This window comes from Salvelinus namaycush, chromosome 15 (assembly GCF_016432855.1).
Source record: "Salvelinus namaycush isolate Seneca chromosome 15, SaNama_1.0, whole genome shotgun sequence".
Lineage (NCBI taxonomy): Eukaryota > Metazoa > Chordata > Actinopteri > Salmoniformes > Salmonidae > Salvelinus > Salvelinus namaycush.
Genome location: NC_052321.1, coordinates 37768254 through 37789885, shown reverse-complemented (window position 1 = coordinate 37789885; position 21632 = coordinate 37768254). Strand labels below are relative to the sequence as shown.

Below are 21632 nucleotides of genomic sequence, written 5' to 3'. Positions count from 1 at the left end.
TGCACTTTTCTCTCTATGCATATTCTGAATTTGAACATAGGCATGAGAACAGCATGGTATTCTGACCTTGATTTAATTCCATGGTACGAATTAATAGGGAGTCGGCGGGGTTTAGCTCCCCTAAATGCAACAAAAGTCTAAATTTGCCGTGTCTCCACATAATGCTAATTTAGCCATTCTCATATTTCTTTAAAATGCAGTGGTAAATATATTTTACAGTGGTCAATATGAAAATAAAATATTCCAATGAAACGAACACCTCTCTGTCACCTCTCACCTCTCTGTCTATTTTTCTACTGTATTATTGACTGTATGTTTGTTTTACTCCATGTGTAACTCTGTGTTGTTGTATTGTGTTGAACTGCTTTGCTTTATCTTGGCCAGGTCTCAATTGTAAATGAGAACTTGTTCTCAACTTGCCTACCTGGTTAAATAAAGGTGAAATTAAAAAAAATATATAATAAACATTTTTTTTTCTATGTGGGAAAGCTGCCCAGCTGGTAGGCCAAGTGCTGAATTTCAGCCTCAGCTGAGCTCCTTTATGCATATTTGTTTGCCAGGCGACCGTGATAAAAAACTAGCCATTATTCCAATGAATTATATTTATCCGTTCATTTCTCATCGTTTGCTTTAGTCATTCAGCTGTTTAGAGCGCTCATTGCTTTGTTATTCAGGTGCGCGGGTACTGGTGTTATCCGTGCCATCTGTGGCCAGAAGGAGTAGACCATTTATTTATCTTCATTATTTTCTATCTGTTTTCTTTACTGGATCACCTTTGGTATTTGGTATTTATTAGGATCCACATTAGCCGCTGCAAAAGCATCAGCTACTCTTCCTGGGGTCCTTATGAAACATAACATAATACATTGTAAAGAACATTATTAGTCAAGGACTGAAATACATACTGTAACGACCCTGGGGTTATAAGCGCGGAAATCGACTGCCGCACGAGCATGCTTTTGCGGCACAGTCGATAGCGCGCCGGACCTCGGGCTAGAAGGTCGAGGGTTCGAGACCTGCTCCCTGCCTGTTTCATTACAATACATTTAAAACGTCACACATAGCCTATATATCAATACATACACACAATATCTAGGTCTAATACATAATACATGGCAAATTACAATAATATATATATGAAATGACTGTCTCTTCACAGTCCCCTTTGTGCAGTAAGGTGTTCTTTTAACTGTTTAAAAAAAAAAAACTATTTTTATTCCTACCTTGAGTTATCTGGGGTGGCAGAGCGTCCCATGTAGTCATAGCTCTATTTAATACTGTGCGTTTCCCAGCCTCTGTTCTGGACCTGGGTACTGTGAAGAGACCTCTAGTTGCATGTCTTGTGTTGTACCGATCGATGAGTGTCCAAACTGTTGGCCAACTGCTTGAACAGACACTTCGGTACCTTCAACAAGACCTCGCACAAAGACCAATAGTGAGGCAGTTAATCTTTTCACAACTTTGAGCCAGCAGAGACTGACATGTGTGTTACTGGAACTTTCCCTCCGTGTACATCTAAGTGCAATATGTGCTGCTTTGTTCTTGACCAACTGCAATTTACCTATGTCCCTCTTTGCCGCACATGACCACACAACTGGGCAGTAATCCAGGTGCGAAAAAACGAGGGCATGTAGTCTGGTCGACTGAGTCTGGTCGACTGAGATGTCAAGAAGGCAGAGCAACGCCCTATCATGGACAGACCTCTTCCCATCATGGACAGACCTCTTCCCATTTTAGCAATCATTGAGTCTATATGTTTTGACCATGTGATGATGGTCGATAATTTCACTAGACTAGCCTACAGCCTAGAGCTAGATAACAATGCGCATCGAATCCATCCAACAAGTATACGTTAATGACAATAAGCCTATGGTTGACTCTTTCGGTTAGAAGCATTCGATTTTGCAACGGCATAGGCCTAAATTATTTTGGATTTGTGTGCCCATGAGAACTGTTTCACGACAAAACATAATAAAATGAAACGTATGCATAGTTACACTTACAGTGCATTTTCCCGAGATCTCCAAGATCTATTATTCGTACAGGGTTTAAAAATGAAAAATAACACTGTCATACATGTCATTCATGTAAGGAAAGAAAGGTAGTGTTTTATGTCACACGATCTGTGAAGACTCCAAACATTAACTCATGAATTAGGGACAACTCATGAACTAGGGTGTAGAACATGTTTTGATTTAACTAATGTATTATATTGAATGTAGGCTAACTAGTCTGCGTGTGTTCATGTGTTTAAAATTGCCTTGGTTGAGAGGGTAGGCTTCCGCAGTGGTGTAGGCCTGGAGGAGGGTAAATGCAAGTAAACGCTGTTCACCCACCTTTAAAAAAATGCATTGAAAGCATAGGGATCGGTACTTTTTTCACCGCGACCGGCAATCAATGTTTACACACCTATTTTTTTTAAACACTATAACACTGGCTACCGGTAGGCCTATTTGAAGCTCATGGTAATACACATTGTATCCTAGTCTAGTAAATTGAGTATGTGTGTTAGGTTGACCATCCTGTTTTTCCCGAGACAGTTTCAGCCCCATTTCAGGTGTCCTGACGTTTCAGGCTACAAAAAAGGTACATTTGGCACCAAGACACATCAAGTAATGTAGGCCTAGTCAATGGGAATGGCGAACTGTCATTAGGCACACTTCTTGTTGTTTTGTAACAGATGTTTATTTCCATTAATCAAATGGTGCGAGTATACAGTCGTGGCCAAAAGTTTTGAGAATGACACAAATATTAATTTTCACAAAGTCTGCTGCTTCAGTGTCTTTAGATATTTTTGTCAGATGTTACTATGGAATACTGAAGTGTAATTACAAGCATTTCAAGTGTCAAATGCTTTTATTGACAATTACATGAAGTTGATGTAAAGAGTCAATATTTCCAGTGTTGACACTTCTTTTTCAAGACCTCTGCAATCCGTACTGGCATGCTGTCAATTAACTTCTGGGCCACATCCTGACTGATGGCAGCCCATTCTTGTATAATCAATGCTCGGAGTTTATCAGAATTTGTGGGTTTTTGTTTGTCCACCCGCCTCTTGAGGATTGACCACAAATTCTCAATGGGATTAAGGTCTGGGGAGTTTCCTGGCCATGGACCCAAAATATCGATGTTTTGTTCCCCGAGCCACTTAGTTATCACTTTTGCCTTATGGCAAGGTGCTCCATCATGCTGGAAAAGGCATTGTTCGTCACCAAACTGTTCCTGAATGGTTGGGAGAAGTTGCTCTCGGAGGATGTGTTGGTACCATTCTTTATTCATGGCTGTGTTCTTAGGCAAAATTGTGAGTGAGCCCACTCCCTTGGCTGAGAAGCAACCCCACACAAGAATGGTCTCAGGATGCTTTACTGTTGGCATGACACAGGATTGATGGTAGCGCTCACCTTGTCTTCTCCGGACAAGCTTTTTTCCGGATGCCCCAAACAATCGGTAAGAGGATTCATCAGAGAAAATGACTTTACCCCAGTCCTCAGCAGTCCAATCCCTGTACCTTTTGCAGAATATCAGTCTGTCCCTGATGTTTTTCCTGGAGAGAAGTGGCTTATTTGCTGCCCTTCTTGACACCAGGCCATCCTCCAAAAGTCTTCACCTCACTGTGCGTGCAGATGCACTCACACCTGCCTGCTGCCATTCCTGAGCAAGCTCTGTACTGGTGGTGCCCCGATCCCGCAGCTGAATCAACTTTAGGAGACGGTCCTGGCGCTTGCTGGACTTTCTTGGGCGCCCTGAAGCCTTCTTCACAACAATTGAACCGCTCTCCTTGAAGTTCTTGATGATCCGATAAATGGTTAATTTAGGTGCAATCTTACTGGCAGCAATATCCTTGCCTGTGAAGCCCTTTTTGTGCAAAGCAATGATGACGGCACGTGTTTCCTTGCAGGTAACCATGGTTGCCAGAGGAAGAACAATGATTCCAAGCACCACCCTCCTTTTGAAGCTTCCAGTCTGTTATTCAAACTCAATCAGCATGACAGAGTGATCTCTAGCCTTGTCCTCGTCAACACTCACACCTGTGTTAACGAGAGAATCACTGACATGATGACAGCTGGTCCTTTTGTGGTAGGGCTGAAATGCAGTGGAAATGTTTTTGTGGGATTCAGTTCATTTGCATGGCAAAGAGGGACTTTGCAATTAATTGCAATGTCACGTTCGTTGTAATGAGGAGACCAAGGCGCAGCGTGATATGCATACATTCTTCTTTTAATGAAGCAAGAACACTAAACAAACTAACAAAGTAACAAAACGAACGTGAAGCTATATAACACGAGTGCTGACAGGCAATTACACATAGACAAGAACCCACAAAACCAAAAGGGAAAATGGCAACCTAAATAGGATCCCCAATCAGAGACAACGATAAACAGCTGCCTCTGATTGGGAACCAATTCAGGTCACCATAGACCTACAATTACCTAGACTTACAAAACCCCTAGATCTACAATAACCCTAGACAAGACTAAAGCAAGCATACCCACCCTCGTCACACCCTGACCTGACCAAAATAATACAGAAAACATAGATAACTAAGGTCAGGGCGTGACATGCAATTCATCTGATCATTCTTCATAACATTCTGGAGTATATGCAAATTGCCATCATACAAACTGAGGCAGCAGACTTTGTGAAAATTAATATTTGTGTCATTCTCAAAAGTTTTGGCCACGACTGTACATACAGTTTGGATGTTGGAATAATGTTGTGGAAGAACATGCCTACTTTTTAAAGTGATTTGTTTGACAATCAGATGACAATATCATGACTGGTTGTGTTCATGCCACATTAAAAGGTCATATTTTTTTACTGTTTAAATGAATGTCATAGTGTAATTCACACTGCTTAATACCCTCATAATTACACCACCTTTACGTGCAAGGAAACCATGAATAAGGTTGAGCGAACCTGCCTGTTCCAAGTGGAAAAATCATCTACTTCCTTTTTTCCTGATAGAAATAACAGCATTCGCCATGATCTGTAATTTATAAATTGATCAGATCTATGGATAAGAGCTAGGTAAATAAGTAATACGTTTGGAGGAGGGGATTATAAAAAGACATAGCAATTGTTTTAGATGATTTTTCCTTATGATCCCTGGAGACGAATGTGAAACCAGTCATCGAAGCAAACTGAAAATCACATCATTATGACGTGTGCTCCTTTTCCACAGTGAAGTAGGCTATACATAGCAGTACCGTGATTCAGAATTATAGTTGTGTGCCCTTATAATTAGCGTTGATGAAATTTGGAGACCCAAGTTATAGGCTTCTATAGGGCTGAACCTGCCGAGTTGATGTGTGCACTATAGAATGTTTTAATTATATGCCTGGGCTTTTCTTTTTCATTTTATTTAATCATTTTTAGCATGTTAAATATTAGCCACTATCGGGATCCACCACCAGTAATACCCACATATATTTACAACTGTCACTTTAGTGTTAGTTTTCTTAAATCTCTAGTTTACGTTTTGCATCATTCCATTCCGTTTACCTTTCTTTCTTCAGTCACGTGCATGTAGTTGTTCCTGCGGGTCACTAGCATTAGTGGAACATATTAGGTTAATGTTGTGCAATCATTTGGGACATGCAGCCTATTTGAACCGTTATGGAACTCAGACCACACGCAGCAGATTAAACCTGGAGCCTGGCGCACGGTTCACCACGACTGGACCGTTGTCATACAGTTCCATGATTAGTGAGGGTAGATTAGGTAGATCATGGACTATTGTTCAACCCTTATTGTTCACTTTTTTTCCACCTTCCAATATTTAATGGATTGACCTTGAATATGACAACTTAGAGGATAAATCTAACCTGTTTTGATTCATGCATACTTTCCTAACCCTAAAATTAGCCTAAAATCAGAGTATTTTTTTATTTACCAGTTGGTGCTGAAACGGAGACGAATATGCATTAGATGGATTTCTTTCATTGATCCCTATATTCTGAACCCGTTCTTTCGATGTATTCTAGTGAGTCAGCCAACAAAAGTCTAATTAAAGGTACACCATATTTAAAGGGATGGCTTAAGATAAATGTACTGAAAAACCAATTGAATGAAAAGTAGAGGGGAAAATCTGTTGGCCAGCAAGTGGGAGGGTTTTCAGAGGTTGAATTAAATGTATTGAGCGCACACGAGGGAACCATGCCTCCAAAGCCCGTTATGCACCTGCATAAGGTAAATCTGACTACGAACTACTGAGAAGTGCGTAGGGACGCTCGTACATTTCATAAATCGGAAACGGACCCTATTATACTAGTGCATGGCAATTGCCCATTTTCAATGAAGGTAGGCCTACTTTTCATACAAATCAGTGTGATTTCCAGAGCCACTTCCAGTCTCTGAATAAGTGCTGTTTGTTTCCAATAAATGCTTCTGCTATGGGTGATAGTGTCTTCAGAAAGTATTCATACCCCCTGACTTATTTCCCGTTTTCTTGTGTTACAGCCTGAATATACAGTGGGGAGAACAAGTATTTGATACACTGCCGATTTTGCAGGTTTTCCTACTTACAAAACATGTAGAGGTCTGTAATTTTTATCATAGGTACACTTCAACTGTGAAAGACGGAATCTAAAACAAAAATCCAGAAAATCACATTGTATGATTTTTAAGTAATTCATTTGCATTTTATTGCATGACATAAGTATTTGATCACCTACCAACCAGTAAGAATTCCAGCTCTCACAGACCTGTTAGTTTTTCTTTAAGAAGCCCTCCTGTTCTCCACTCATTACCTGTATTAACTGCACCTGTTTGAACTCATTACCTGTATAAAAGACACCTGTCCACACACTCAATCAAACAGACTCCAACCTCTCCACAATGGCCAAGACCAGAGAGCTGTGTAAGGACATCAGGGATACAATTGTAGACCTGCACAAGGCTGGGATGGGCTACAGGACAATAGGCAAGCAGCTTGGTGAGAAGGCGACAACTGTTGGCGCAATTATTAGAAAATGGAAGAAGTTCAAGATGACGGTCAATCACCCTTGGTCTGGGGCTCCATGCAAGATCTCACCTTGTGGGGCATCAATGATCATGAGGAAGGTGAGGGATCAGCCCAGAACTACACGGCAGGACCTGGTCAATGACCTGAAGAGAGCTGGGACCACAGTCTCAAAGAAAACCATTAGTAACACACTACGCCGTCATGGATTAAAATCCTGCAGGAGGAATGGGAGAAGGTCATGTGGTCTGATGAGACAAAAATAGAGCTTTTTGGTCTAAACTCCACTCGCCGTGTTTGGAGGAAGAAGAAGGATGAGTACAACCCCAAGAACACCATCCCAACCGTGAAGCATGGAGGTGGAAACATCATTCTTTGCGGATGCTTTTCTGCAAAGGGGACAGGACGACTGCACCGTATTGAGGGGAGGATGGATGGGGCCATGTATTGCGAGATCTTGGCCAACAACCTCCTTCCCTCAGTAAGAGCATTGAAGATGGGTCGTGGCTGGGTCTTCCAGCATGACAACGACCCGAAACACACAGCCAGGGCAACTAAGGAGTGGCTCCGTAAGAAGTATCTCAAGGTCCTGGAGTGGCCTAACCAGTCTCCAGACCTAAACCCAATAGAAAATCTTTGGAGGGAGCTGAAAGTCCGTATTGCCCAGCGACAGCCCCGAAACCTGAAGGATCTGGAGAAGGTCTGTATGGAGGAGTGGGCCAAAATCCCTGCTGCAGTGTGTGCAAACCTGATCAAGAACTACAGGAAACGTATGATCTCTGTAATTGCAAACAAAGGTTTCTGTACCAAATATTAAGTTCTGCTTTTCTGACGTATCAAATACTTATGTCTTGCAATAAAATGCAAATTAATTACTTAAAAATCATACAATGTGATTTTCTGGATTTTTGATTCCGTTAGATTCCGTCTCTCACAGTTGAAGTGTACCTATGATAAAAATTACAGACCTCTACATGCTTTGTAAGTAGGAAAACCTGCAAAATCGGCAGTGTCTCAAATACTTGTTCTCCCCACTGTATATATATTTTTTAAATTGGGTGTTTTTCTCACCCATCTACACACAATACCCCATAATGACAATATGAAAACAGATTTTTTTAAACATTAGCAAATGTATTAAAAATTTAATAGACATATCTTATTTACATAAGTATTCACACATTTGACAGTGATTACAGCTTTGAGTCTTTCTGGGTAAGTCTCTAAGCTTTGCACACCTGGACTGTACAATATTTGCACAAATTATTCAAGCTCTGTCAAGTTGGTTGTTGATCATTGCTAAACAGCCATTTTCATGTCTCGTCATAGATTTTCAAGACGATTTATGTCAAAACTGTAACTAGGCTACTCAGGAACATTCAATGTCGTTTTGGTAAGCAACGCCAGTGTATATTTGGCCTTTTGTTTTAGGTTACTGTCCTGCTGAAAGGTAAATTGCCTGTTGGAAAGCAGGATGAACCAGGTTTTCCTCTAGGATTTTTCCTGTGCTTAGCTCTATTCCTTTTCTTTTTATAAAAAAATTAAACTGCCTAGTCCTTGCCAATGACAAACCTATCCATAACATGATGCAGCCACCATCATGCTTGAAAATATGAAGCTTTGTACTCAGTGATGTGTTGTGTTGGATTTGATCTAAACATAACACTTTGTATTCAGGACATGAAGTTAAAATCTTTGCCACATTTTTTGCAGTTTTACTTTAGTTTTGGGATATTTCATTCTGTACAAGCTTCCTTCTTTTCACTTTGTCAATTAGGTTAGTATTGTGGAGTAACTACAATGTTGTTGATCCATCCTCAGTTTTGTCTTTTTTTCACAGGCATTGAACTCTAACTTTTTTAAAGTCACCATTAGCCTCATGGTGAAATGCCTGAGAGCTTTCTTTCCTCTCCGGCAACTGAGTTAGGAATGACACCTGTATCTTTGTAGTGACTGGGTGTATTGTTGCACCATCCAAAGTGTAATTAATAACATCACCATGCTCAAAGGGATATTCAATGTCTGTTTTTTTACCCATCTAACAATAGGTGCCCTTCTTTGCGAGGCGTTTGAAAACCTCATTGGTCTTTGTGGTTGAATCTGTGATTGAAATTCACTGCTCAACTGAGGGACCTTACAGATACTGTAATTGTGTGTGTGGGGTAGAGATGAGGTAGTCATTCAAAAAGCATGTTAAACACTATTATTGCATAGAGAGTAAGTCCATGCAACTTATTATTTGACTTGATAAGCACATTCTTACTCCTGAACTTATTTAGGCTTGACATAACAAAAGGGTTGCAAACTTATTGACTCAAGACATTTCAGCTTTTCATTTTTGAAAAAGCTATTACTATTATTAGGTGACTGTTTACTGCTATTCATTTTAAACCCCTATCAACATCTGCTTCCTCTATTACCAAATCAGCTTCCCATTGTGCTAATGATAAGAGTTCACACATCAGCTCATCCTTCTCAGTACTAAAGTCCAGATTATCAAACCTAGAATAGAAAGAGTTCAGACTCTCTGCAAACTCAATGCAATGTTCTTTTGATTGAAAGTGTCGTTGGTTGGTAGTCCAGAGAGAGTTTTTAGGCCCTTCTATGCATCCCTCATACAGTATGTTTTTCCTGGAAATGGTTATCAATCGTTACCTGGCCTTATTGTATCAATCGTTACCTGGCCTCCCAGTCCCACTGCTTTCTTTAAAAAATCATATTATTTACATTAATATCAAGATAATGAATGTATCACATACACAAAGTATCAGATGAGATATACAATCATTTGCAACATGGGGAGCAGCAACAGAACAGTTTCTTGATGGGGTTGTTCTTGTCATATCTTTTGGCTTCGTTCAGTTGAACCCTGGCACACGCGATAGGTGCCTCCGTCTTTTGTACGTTGGTCTCGATGTTGTTAAGCACCGCTCCCTGTTCCTCTGTCAGCACAGCCACATCCAGAAACAGCTCTTGAACCCCCTGGAGCCTCTTCTCCAGGTCCAGCAGCTCTTTGTGTCTACTAGCGATCTGCGTCAGTGCCGACTGGGCCGTCCCATCGGCCAGGGCGTTGAAGATATTCAACTGCTGCCCGCTCTCCATCATCTCCTCAACCTCCTCAGACGTGACGTCTCTGCTCACAATCGCCATCTGTCTCTGGATCAGTTTCTTACAGTTCTCCCTGTGTCCCAGCTCTGTCTCGTTGTAGTTGAACATCACTTCCCTGAAGGTGGTGCTCAGGTTGGTGTACTGCGTCCGGGCGATGCGTACCACGTGGTCAGTGCTACCTCGCTGAACCTCCAGCTTCCTGGTCTCCCTGTTCATCCTGTGTAGCCTCTGCAACACAGCCCCTCCTCTGGCCTTGATGTCTGTTGCAATGTTGTTGGCATCCCTGATCACATCACTGGTGTCGTCCATAAATGTATTGTTCAAGGCGTGGTAGTTCTGGTCCCGGAGCTGTGCATGGTCTTCCTGGATCTGTTGGATCTCCTGCCGAACATTTTGGGCCTCCTGGAGGATGCTGTTCAGCTCAGGGTCGTTGTCAGACGCCACTGTTGCACGGTTCCTGCCTGAATGGGCAGACAGGTCATCTAGGTCCAGGTCCACATTGGTGAAGGCCTCATTGGTATAACCTCCGCCGCCTCCAGGCTCGTCCAACGCATCCTGAAGTTGGCCAAATCTGTCTTTCATCTGGAGAGAGAGAGAGAGTCAGTGCTAACCAGTGACCCAGCCACCATACCATACCACCAGGCTACCCATCTCCTACCTGTGTTGTCCCTCCTGAATCCTGCCTGGATTCCAATGGCCCATTCAGGCTTAGGAAATCTATTTATTTTTCACACATTTAGATTGAAGCACTTCTTCAGTAGTTGGTATTTTGACTTACTGTATGCAGGTGCATAAGGGGCTTTCAGGTGTGGCTCCATTGCGCACACCGAATACATTTAAAACTTCTTCGGGATCAGTGTCCCTTCCACGGTACGGTTGAGCTAACGTAGGCTAATGCGATTAGCATGAGGTTGTAATTTCACCTCCTGCATATGAGGACATATTTACGGAACTCAGTCAGGGTCTCAACTTACTTTTGAGAGTTAGAATAGTAGAATACACAAGGGGCAATTTCAAAACTTAGTTAGTTGTGCATCAGCATTCTTCCTATTGTTACATGTCACTCACTGACTGTCACTCAATTATCCCATGTGAGTTATAACATTTTAGATTGGTAAATTAGTCTAGTTAGTCTATCCAGTTTTTAAACTTGTAGTAATCTCGCAGTAAAAATGATTCTGAACCCCATGGTAAAATGTGTAGAATTGCAGGAAATTAGCTGTACAACAGCTGTAAAGCAAACTCATTTGTTTACTTTTTGTTAATAAAATATTTTTTCTGCTAACAGATCCCTCTGTACGTATTACAATCTAGTTTTTAATCCCAGCTATTTTAGTAAATGAAGGCACAGCAACCAATGTGATAATGGCTGGGGTCAATCGCCCCCAGTTTTTTAAACGTTACTGTGGAAATGAGGCCGAAATACCTGTCATGTTGACATGCTTTTCAGTTGCTGAAATACGACTGGTTTCACATTTGTCTCCAGCGATCATAAAGTCAAATAGATCTAAAACAATTGTCATTTATATTTACAATACCCTTAACTAAATGGATTGCTTATTTACCTAGGTCTTATCAATAGATCTTATCGATGTATAAATTCCAGTGCTTTGAGAGCGGTGTTATTTCGAAAGGAAAAAACCAAGTAAATGTTTTTCCACTTGGAACCGACAGGTTGCTCGAACATATTCATGGTTTCCTCGCATGTAAATGTGGTGGAATAATGAGGGAATTAAGTCAAAGCAGAGATGAATAGGCGAAGTGATAGGCGAAGTGATAGGCGAAGTGATAGGCGAAGTGATAGGCGAAGTGATAGGCGAAGAGCGAGGCGAAGAGCGAGGCGAAGCGCGAGCAGCGAGAGGCGACACTCCCGTGACAATATGTCAACGCGAGAATGTCGCGTCACATCTAATAGAAGTTTTGTGATATTTAGGTTGTTCCGAATGTACTTATATAAGTGTACACACGTGGCAACTTTAGGAAAAACGATTTTATATCTATCTATCTATATGGTCTATTGTTCAAACGTATATCTGCCCTCGCATTGGCTAGAATGTTCCCACCTGATCTCGCCTCCTGCCACCTGCCTTACCACCTTTGTGACAATGACTCCCGTTGTTAGGGCGGAGACAAGACCATCTCGTCCTTATATAGAGTATCTCTGGTCATGGAAAGAATATGGCGTATCTGTAGACAACCTCTGCCACACCTCCATCTCTATGATCTCCACCCCAAACGAATAGCTGGCTGTCACATGTGTTTTCTTATGCTTAAAGGTAGATGCACACAGTAAACAGCATAGTGGGTCAAATTCCGCAACAACGAAGAGCGTTGAAGCGTGAGGCTCAACTTCTCCGTCGTTTTAGTCCCATGGGTAGCATGCTGTAACAGCATGAAGCTAACCTGTAGCTAAGTTAATTGTCAGAATACCCAATACGTGCAGAGAGAAAAGTGGAAGAAAAAGTGAATAAAGTTCAATTTATGCGCGCATAACTCGGGTCTGAATTCCCCCCATACTGCCTATTTTCCTACATGCTCTGCCTGTTGTCATGAATCCCATGATTGGCTGGTGTTTTATCCTGTTTTGCCCTTTCCTGTCCTTTACCTGCTTATTTACACACTGATATCTGAGATCTTCAACCAGTTCATCCAATTCATGTTTTAGTTCTTAAAATCAACATGTCATGCAACTAAACTCACCAAACAAGTTTGTTCTTAAAATGCAAAGATCTGGTAATAAAGATCATTTTTAAAAGCATGCTTGAGCTTGTCTTTTTTTACATGGAAAACTGTGTTTGTTTTTGATTGAATGAGAGTGACTTGGCAAATTAACCCAATAATTTACCAAAATCTTTGACAACATTTTTTGCTCTTACCCAATATGAGCATGAAAAGTACCTTAAACAAGACACAAGATAAGCTATTTGTCAAAGATTATTATCACATGCCTTTTCACACAGTAGTCTAATATGTAGAGAGTGGAAGGAAAAGAGATCACATGTAATCATTGAATAAAAGCAATGATTGCGCTCATTTAACTCTGACACAATATTCAAAATCTACATATTTCAATCAGAATGAGATTGGTTTGGTTACCCTTCCAATGTGATGAATGTTGGTCGTCCAAATATGTTACATTTCTTCTTCTCTTTTACTCTAAAGTGACCTCAAGAACACAGAAAATGCAGGTAGTGACTAAATATGTCCAATGATGAAAGTGGATGGAACAGGTGAGTTATTCTGAACTGTAAGCCACTGTCGCTTATTGGCCAGGTTAAGTTCTTACAACATTCCAGTCACGTCACAGTCTCATGTCACATGGGCCTATGGAATGTCTGGAAGCTATTGTTTTAAAAAACCACATGTCTATTACAGGACGCGTAGTGCCTTTTTGAAACCAGTCTGCCCGTATCACCCTGATTTCAACTGGATCTCAATAAACATATGACTTGTGTCCAAAACAGTGCTTTATAGACCTATTCCAGTAGGCCTCAAGTCAATAGCACTTTAACTGACCTTGAAAACAAATACGTCTTCCTGTAATACCACGATTGTACATGGCGTTTTAAAAAAAATACTATTTTCATTAAAACACTAGGCATACAAATGCTTTGTTATGGGGTTGTGGCGGGTAGACTGCATAGGGATGATTACCCAAACAACTAAAGGCAAATCATGTAGCCTACACTAGGCCAAATATGCACAAGTTAACACCTACAAAGTTCACGTCATTGTACACTGACAATGCACACCAAAATAATGTGAGAAATAAGAAGGAAGTATTCTAGATATTTAATCTACCAAGTGGGTGTAGTCGTCAGAGGAAGTGAAACGTTAATGTGAGACAAGATCACCAAAGTGTTACTGTCAGGGCTCCATCCCATCCTCCGCTTTACTAAAACCACGGTCATACTGTATACATGCTGAACTGCTGGATTATTTCTCATACCTACAAATATGTTACTCAATATAATGAATCGTGTTGAGGTTCAACCAATGATATATATATATAGTGCCGTGAAAAAGTATTCGCCCCCTTTCAAATTTTCCATACTTTTGCATATTTTTAATGTTGAATGTTATCCGATCTTCAACCAAAACCTAATGTTAGATAAAGGGAACCCGAGTGAAGAAATAACACATACTTATTTCATTTATTTCATAAACAAAGTTATGCAACACCCAATGCCCCTGTGTGAAACAGTAATTGCCCCCTTACACTCAATAACTGGTTGTGCCACCTTTAGCTGCAATGACTCCAACCAAACGCTTCCTGTAGTTGTTGATCAGTCTCTCACGTTGCTGTGGAGGAATTTTGGCCCACTCGTCCATGCAGAACTGCTGTAACTCAGAAACATTTGAGGGTTTTCAAGCATGAACTGCTCGTTTCATGTCCTGCCACATCTCAATTGGGATTAGGTCTGGACTTTGAATAGGCCATTCCAAAACTTCAAAATTGTTGCTTTTTGGCCATTTTCATGTAGACTTGTGTGTTTTGGATAATTGTGTTGCTGTATGACCCAGCTGCGCTTCAGCTTAAGCTCACAGATGGATGGCCTGACATTCTCCTGTAGAATTATCTGATACAGAGCAGAATTCATGGTTCCTTCTATTAAGGCAAGTCGTCCGGGTCCTGAGGCAGCAAAGCATCCCCAAACCATCACACTACCACCACCATAGACACACATAGACAAATACGGTTGAGACGGTAATCTATCTATCCTCCCTAAACAAATACTGTAATTTCTTCACTGCAGATCAGGGTCATTAGTGTGTGCTTTCTATCCCAGTTCGCTCCTTTTCCTGTGGGTTTTACAGACACTCCCCACCTCTTGGCTGCAACCCTTCTAATTTAGTGTACCCTGCAAGCACAGCCCATGTCGTGCTTGCAGGAAACATCAGATGGTGCTTCAGGAAACAGCAGAGGGTGCACCCCCCTATCTACATCGACGGGACAGCAGTGGAGAAGGTGGAAGCTTCAAGTTCCTTGGTGTACACATCACTGACAAACTGAAATGGACAACCCACACAGACAGTATGGTGAAGAATGCGCAACAGAGCCTCTTCAACCTCAGGAGGCTAAAGAAATTTGGCTTGTCACCTAAAATCCTCACAAATTTTTACAGATGCACAGTTGAAAGCATCCTGTCGGGCTGTATTACCGCCTGGTACGGCAACTGCGCTGCTCGCAACCGCAAGGCTCTCCAGAGGGTGGTGCGGTCTGCCCAACGCATTACCGGGGGTAAACTACCCACCCTCCAGGACACCTACAGCACCCGATGTCACAGGAAGGCCAAAAAGATCAACTACCCGAGCCATTGCCTGTTCACCCCGCTATCATCCAGAAGGCGAGGTCAGTACAGGTGCATCAAAGCTGGGACTGAGAGACTGAAAAACAGCTTCTATCTCAAGGCCATCAGACTGTTAAACAGCAATCACTAGCACATTAGAGGCTGCTGCCTATAGGAATAGACTAGGAATCACTCACCATTTTAAGGAACGGAACACTAGTCACTTTAATAATGTTTACATATCTGGCATTACTCATCTCATATGTATATACTGTATTCTATACTATTCTACGGTATCTTAGTCACTTAATGTTTACATCTGGCATTACTCGTCTCATGTGTATATTCTGTTTTCTATACAATTATACGGTATCTCATTCACTTAATAATGCTTACATATCTTGCATTACTTATCTCATATGTATATACTGTTTTTCTATACTATTCTACTGTATCTTAGTCTGTTCCGCTCTGACATCGCTCGTCCATATGTATATAGTCTTAATCCATTCCTACTTAGATTAGTGTGTGTTGGTTATATGCTGTGTAATTTGCTAGATATTACTGCACTGTCGGAGATAGAAGCACAAGCATTTCACTACACCCGCAATAACATCTGCTAATCACGTGTGTGACCAATAACATTTTATTTGAACTTTATGTGCAATTCCTGGTCTACGGCAGCATTTGGAACTGTCGATCAATGTTAAGCTTGGAACTTAAGCTTAACATTGTTGTCATGTATCGCCCGCCTGGTGCCCTCAGAGAGTTACTCAATGAGATTGACACCTTGATACGCTCATTTCCTGACGATGGCTCACTGCTCTTCGTGTTGGGCGACTTCAACCTCCCGATGTCTGCCTTTGATTCATTTCTTTCCAACTCTTTCTTTCCCCTCCTTGCCTCTTTGGACCTCACCCTTTCCCAGTCCCCTCCCACTCACAAGGCATACACTTGACTTCATCTTTACTAGAGGCTGTTCGCCTACTAATCTGACAGCAACCCCCCTCCAGGTCTCTGATCACTACTTTGTTTCCTTTTCTGTCTCCCTTTTCTCCAACCCTAGCCACTCAGCCTCTACCCAGATGGTCATGCGCTGTCACAATCTTCACTCTCTCCTCTTCTATCCTATCCTCTCTCCATTCTGCTAAATCCTTCTCCCGCTTGTCTCCTGGTTCTGCCTCTTTGACCCTACTATCTTCCATTTCCCGCATCCTATGAGTCGCACTGTCCCCTTTCCTCCCGGCCAACTCGGCTCTCCCCTTCTGCTCCGTGGCTAAGGGACTCATTGCAAGCTTACAGAACAGGGCTGCGAAAATGGAGGAAAACTGAACTTCCGGAGGACCTATCATAATTTCACTCCCTACTCTCCACCTTCTCTTCCTTTTCATCCGCAGCTAAAGCCACATTCTATCACAATACATTTCAAGCTTTTTCCTCTGCCCCTAGGAAACTCTTTTCCACCTTCTCCGCCCTCCTTAATCTTCCACCCCCCCCCCCCCCCCCCCCACTTCATCCCCCCTCTCTGTGAACGACTTTGTCAACCACTTTGAAAAGAAAGTTGCCGACATTCGCTCCTCAATCACTCAGCCTATTTAGTCCACTGGTCCCACTCACACAGAACTACCCTACGCCTTAACCTCTTTCTCCCTTCTCTCTCCAGTTGAAATTCTGCAACTAGTGAGGTCCGGACGACTGACAACCTGCCTGCTCTACCCAATCCCCTCCTCCAGACCATCTTTGGAGACCTTCTCCAAATTCCTCAACTCATCCCTGACCACTGGCTATGTCCCCTCTGACTACAAAATGGACCAAGTTGCTCCCCTCCTCAAGAAACCAACACTCAACCCCTCTGACATCAAAAACTACAGACCATTATCCCTTCTTTATTTTCTTTCTAAAACACTTGAGGGTGCTGTCTCTGATCAGCTCTCTCACTATCTTTCTCAGAATTACCTTCTTGACCCTAACCAGTCAGGCTTCAATATGGGTCACTCAACCGAGAATGACTCTCCTCTGTTCTCATCCTCCTAGATCACAAAAACTGTTCTTGGCTGATTTCTTTAGATTTTCCCATGATGTCAAGCAAAGAGGCACTGAGTTTGAAGGTAGGCCTTGAAATACATCCACAGGTACACCTCCAATTGACACAAATGATGTCAATTAGCCTATCAGAAGCTTCTAAAGCCATGACATCATTTTCTGGAATTTTCCAAGCTGTTTAAAGGCACAGTCAACTTAGTGTATGTAAACTTCTGACCCACTGGAATTGTGATACAGTGAATTATACTGAAATAATCTGTCTGTAAACAATTGTTGCAAAAATTACTTGTGTCATGCACAAAGTAGATGTCCTAACCAACTTGCCAAAACTATAGTTTGTTAACAAGAAATTTGTGGAGTGGTTGAAAAACGAGTTTTAATGACTCCAACATAAGTGTATGTAAACTTCCGTCTTTATTTCATAGTTTTGATGTCTTCACTATTATTCTACAATATAGAAAATAGTAAAATACAGAAAAACCCTTGAATGAGAAGGTGTTCTAAAACTTTTAACTGGTAGTGTAGGTGTTCCTTTTGTCCACTTGGGAAAGGGCAGCCTGGAGTGCAATAGAGATTGCATCATCCGTGGATCTGTTGGGGCGGTATGCAAATTGGAGTGGGTCTAGGGTTCCTGGGATAATGGTGTTGATGTGAGCCATGACCTGCCTTTCAAAGCACTTCATGGCTACAGATGTTTGTGCTATGGGTCAGTAGACATTTAGGCAGGTTACCTTGGTGTTCTTGGACACAGGGACTATGGTGGTCTGCTTGAAACATGTTGGTATTACAGACTTGGTCAGGGACAGGTTGAAAATGTCAGTGAAGACACTTGCCAGTTGATCAGCGCATGCTCGAAGTACACGTCCTGGTAATCCGTCTGGCCCTGCGGCCTTATGAATGTTGACCTGTTTAAAGGTCTTACTCACATCGGCTACAGAGAGCGTGATCACACAGTCGTCCAGAACAGCTGATGCTCTCATGCATGCTTCAGTGTTGCTTGCCTCGAAGCGAGCATAGAAGTTATTTAGCTCGTCTGGTAGGCTCGTGTCACTGGGCAGCTCGCCGCTGTGTATCCCTTTGTAGTCCGTAATAGTTTGCAAGCCCTGCCACATCCGACGAGTGTTGGAGTCAGTGTAGTACAATTCAATCTTAGTCCTGTATTGACAGTTTGCCTGTTTGATGGTTCGTCGGAGGGCATATCGGGATTTCTTATAAGCGTTCGGGTTAGAGTCCCGCTCCTTGAATGCGGCAGCTCTACCCTTTAGCTCAGTGTGGATGTTGCCTGTAATCAATGGCTTCTGTTTGGGATATTTACGTACGGTTACTGTGGGGACGACGTCATCGATGCACTTATTGATGAAGCCAGTGACTGATGTGGTTTACTCCTCAATGCCATCGGAAGAATCCCGGAACATATTCCAGTCTGTGTTAGCAAAACAGTCCTGTAGCTTAGCATCTGCGTCATCTGACCACTTCCTTATTGAGCGAGTCACTGGTACTTCCTGCTTTAGTTTTTGCAGGAATCAGGAGGATAGAGATATGGTCAGATTTGCCAAATGGAGGGCGAGGGAGAGTATTGTACGCGTCTCTGTGTGTGGAGTAAAGGTGATCTAGAGTTGCACATTTAACATGCTGGTAGAAATTAGGTAAAACCGATTTAAGTTTGCCTGCATTAAAGAAGTCCCTGGCCACTAGGAGCGCCACCTCTGGATGAGCATTTTCTTGTTTTCTTATGGTCTTATACAGCTTGTTGAGTGCCGTCTTAGTGCCAGCATCGGTTTGTGGTGGTAAATAAATAATAAATAAATAAAACATCTTTGTCCGGTACGTGGTGAGTAATCGCTGTCCTGATATCCAGAAGCTCTTTTCGGTCATAAGAGACGGTGGCAGAAACATTGTGTACAAAACAAGTTACAAATAACGCAAAAAAACACACAATAGCACAATTGGTTAGGAGCCCGTAAAACGGCAGCCATCTCCACCGGCGCCATCTACAATATACATGTGTAGATTGAGGAGGAAAAAATACAATTTCATCCATTTTGAAATCAGGCTGTAATCTAAAACAATGTGTAAAAAGTCAAGGGGTCTGGATACTTTCTGAATACACTCTATGTAAACAGATAAATACAGTGCCTTCAGAGAGTATTCATACCACTTCACTTTTTCCACATTTTGTTGTGTTACAGCCTGATTTCAAAATGGATGAAAAAAATAATAATCTATCTCAGCCAGCTATACACAATACCCCACAATGACAAAGTGAAGAAAAAAACTCTAAATGTTTGCACATTTATTGAAAATGAAATAAAGAAATATCTAATTTACATAAGTATTCACACCCCTGAGTCAATACATGTTAGAAACACCTTTGGCAGTGATTACAGCTGAGACACTTTCTGGTTAAGTCTCTAAGAGCTTTGCACACCTGGATTGTACAATATTTGCACATTATTCTTTTTCAAATTCTTCAAGCTCTGTCAAGTTGGTTGTTGATCATTGCAAGACAGCCATTTTGAAGTCTTTCCATAGATTTTCAACCAGATTTAAGTCAAAACTGTAACTAAGCCTCTCAGGAACATTAAACATCGTCTTGGTAACCAACTCCAGTTTATATTTGGCCTTGTGTTTTAGGTTATTGCCCTGCTGAAAGGTGAATTTGTCTCAGTGTCTGTTGAAAAGAAGACTGAACCAGGTTTTACTATAGAATTTCACTTGTGCTTAGCTCTATTCCATTTCTTTTAATCCTAAAAAACTCCCTAGTCCTTGCCGATGACAATCATACCCATAACATGATGCAGCCACCACCATGCTTGAAAATATGAAGAGTGGTACTCAGTGATGTGTTGTGTTGAATTTGCCCCAAACAACACTTTGTATTCGGGACAAAAAGTTCATTGCTTTGCCACATTTTTTTGCAGACAAGATGCATATTTTGGAATGTTTATATTCAGTACAGCCTTCCTTCTATTCAGTCTGTCATTTAGGTTAGTATTGTGGAGTAACTACACAGTTTTTTTTACCCCCTTTTTCTCCCCAATTTCGTGATCTTGTTTCATCACTGTAACTCCCCATTGGGCTCTGGAGAGGCGAAGGTCAGGTCATGCGTCCTCCGAAACATGATCCACCAAGACGCGCTTCTTAACACCCGCTCGCTTATCCCGGAAGCCAGCTGCACCAATGTGTCGGAGGAAATACTGTTCAACTGACGACCGAAGTCAGCCTGCAGGTGCCCGGTCCGCCACAAGGAGTAGCTAGAGTGCGATGAGCCAAGTAAAGTTTGTTCTGGAGTGTCTGCCATACTGTATATCTGAGAGATAAAAGATCAGGTATTTATTGTGTATATTATGTATTTAACCCCTTATTTTTGGCACTGAACAGTCTCCATATATACTTCCATTAATTTTTTCAACTGGTACCAGGGGACCTTCAGACAAGTCTTGTGAGGCCTGTGTACGTGTTCATCACCTTTCCACAGAGTGTGTAGCTCAAACCGTTCGGACGCTACAGGCAGAAGTTGGCAGATCAGCTGCACCAACTCCAGACGAGTCACAAGACGCTTGCGGGGGGACCTTTAGACAAGTCTGGTGAGGCCTGTGTACGTGTTCGTGAGAGTTTCATCTTTCCATATGGGTCGTAATAGTTTGTAGGCCAAACATTTCGGACGCGACAGACAATTTTGTGAGAAGACCAATTTTCGGGATGTCTCATGGTCCGACAAATACCACTCTAGCTCTGTCACCTTTCACCGCATATGTGGAAGTGCGGCATCGTGGGATGTGGTGGATTGAGACGCATCCAATGCAAAAAAAACAGATATACTGACAGATTGTTATGGGGATTTTCTTTATTATGCTCATTTGATTTCTGCGGGGGCGCGGACATCGACTACAGGGGTTTTAACTTGTCGACAAGTTAACAAATGATATGTTGGATTCACGTCTACGAAAAGTTAAAGAATGAACGGGATTAAGCCAGTTGCTCAGATGGAAGCGGTAAATACATTTCCTTTTTAAAATGTTGATATTGGGTCGCGTTGTAAACCAAACACAATTCAATAATACTTTTGTAATGCAGTAAATAGCCTAAAGTTAAGGCTATCTTACAAACTATTGTAGCATTCAACATTAAAATGTGTGACACATCCATGGTCACATTTTGAGGTTACTGTAACTATACATGTCTTCTTATGTAATCATATAAAGCGTGCATGTTCAAGATAGTTGTTG

General features: G+C 41.8%; 1 protein-coding gene across 1 annotated transcript; it reads right to left on the bottom strand.

Moving 5' to 3' along the window:
- Window positions 1–9745: 9745 nt before the first annotated feature.
- On the bottom strand, window positions 9746–10651 carry LOC120060073 (syntaxin-11-like). The gene has a single exon (XM_039009137.1). It carries the CDS (start codon window positions 10649–10651, stop codon window positions 9746–9748), a length of 906 nt encoding a protein of 301 aa, XP_038865065.1.
- Window positions 10652–21632: the final 10981 nt, after the last annotated feature.

What these genes read in the sequence shown, in the direction of transcription:
- LOC120060073 (XM_039009137.1), bottom strand. Translation starts at nt 10,651, where the DNA reads ATGAAAGACAGATTTGGCCAACTTCAGGATGCGTTGGACGAGCCTGGA.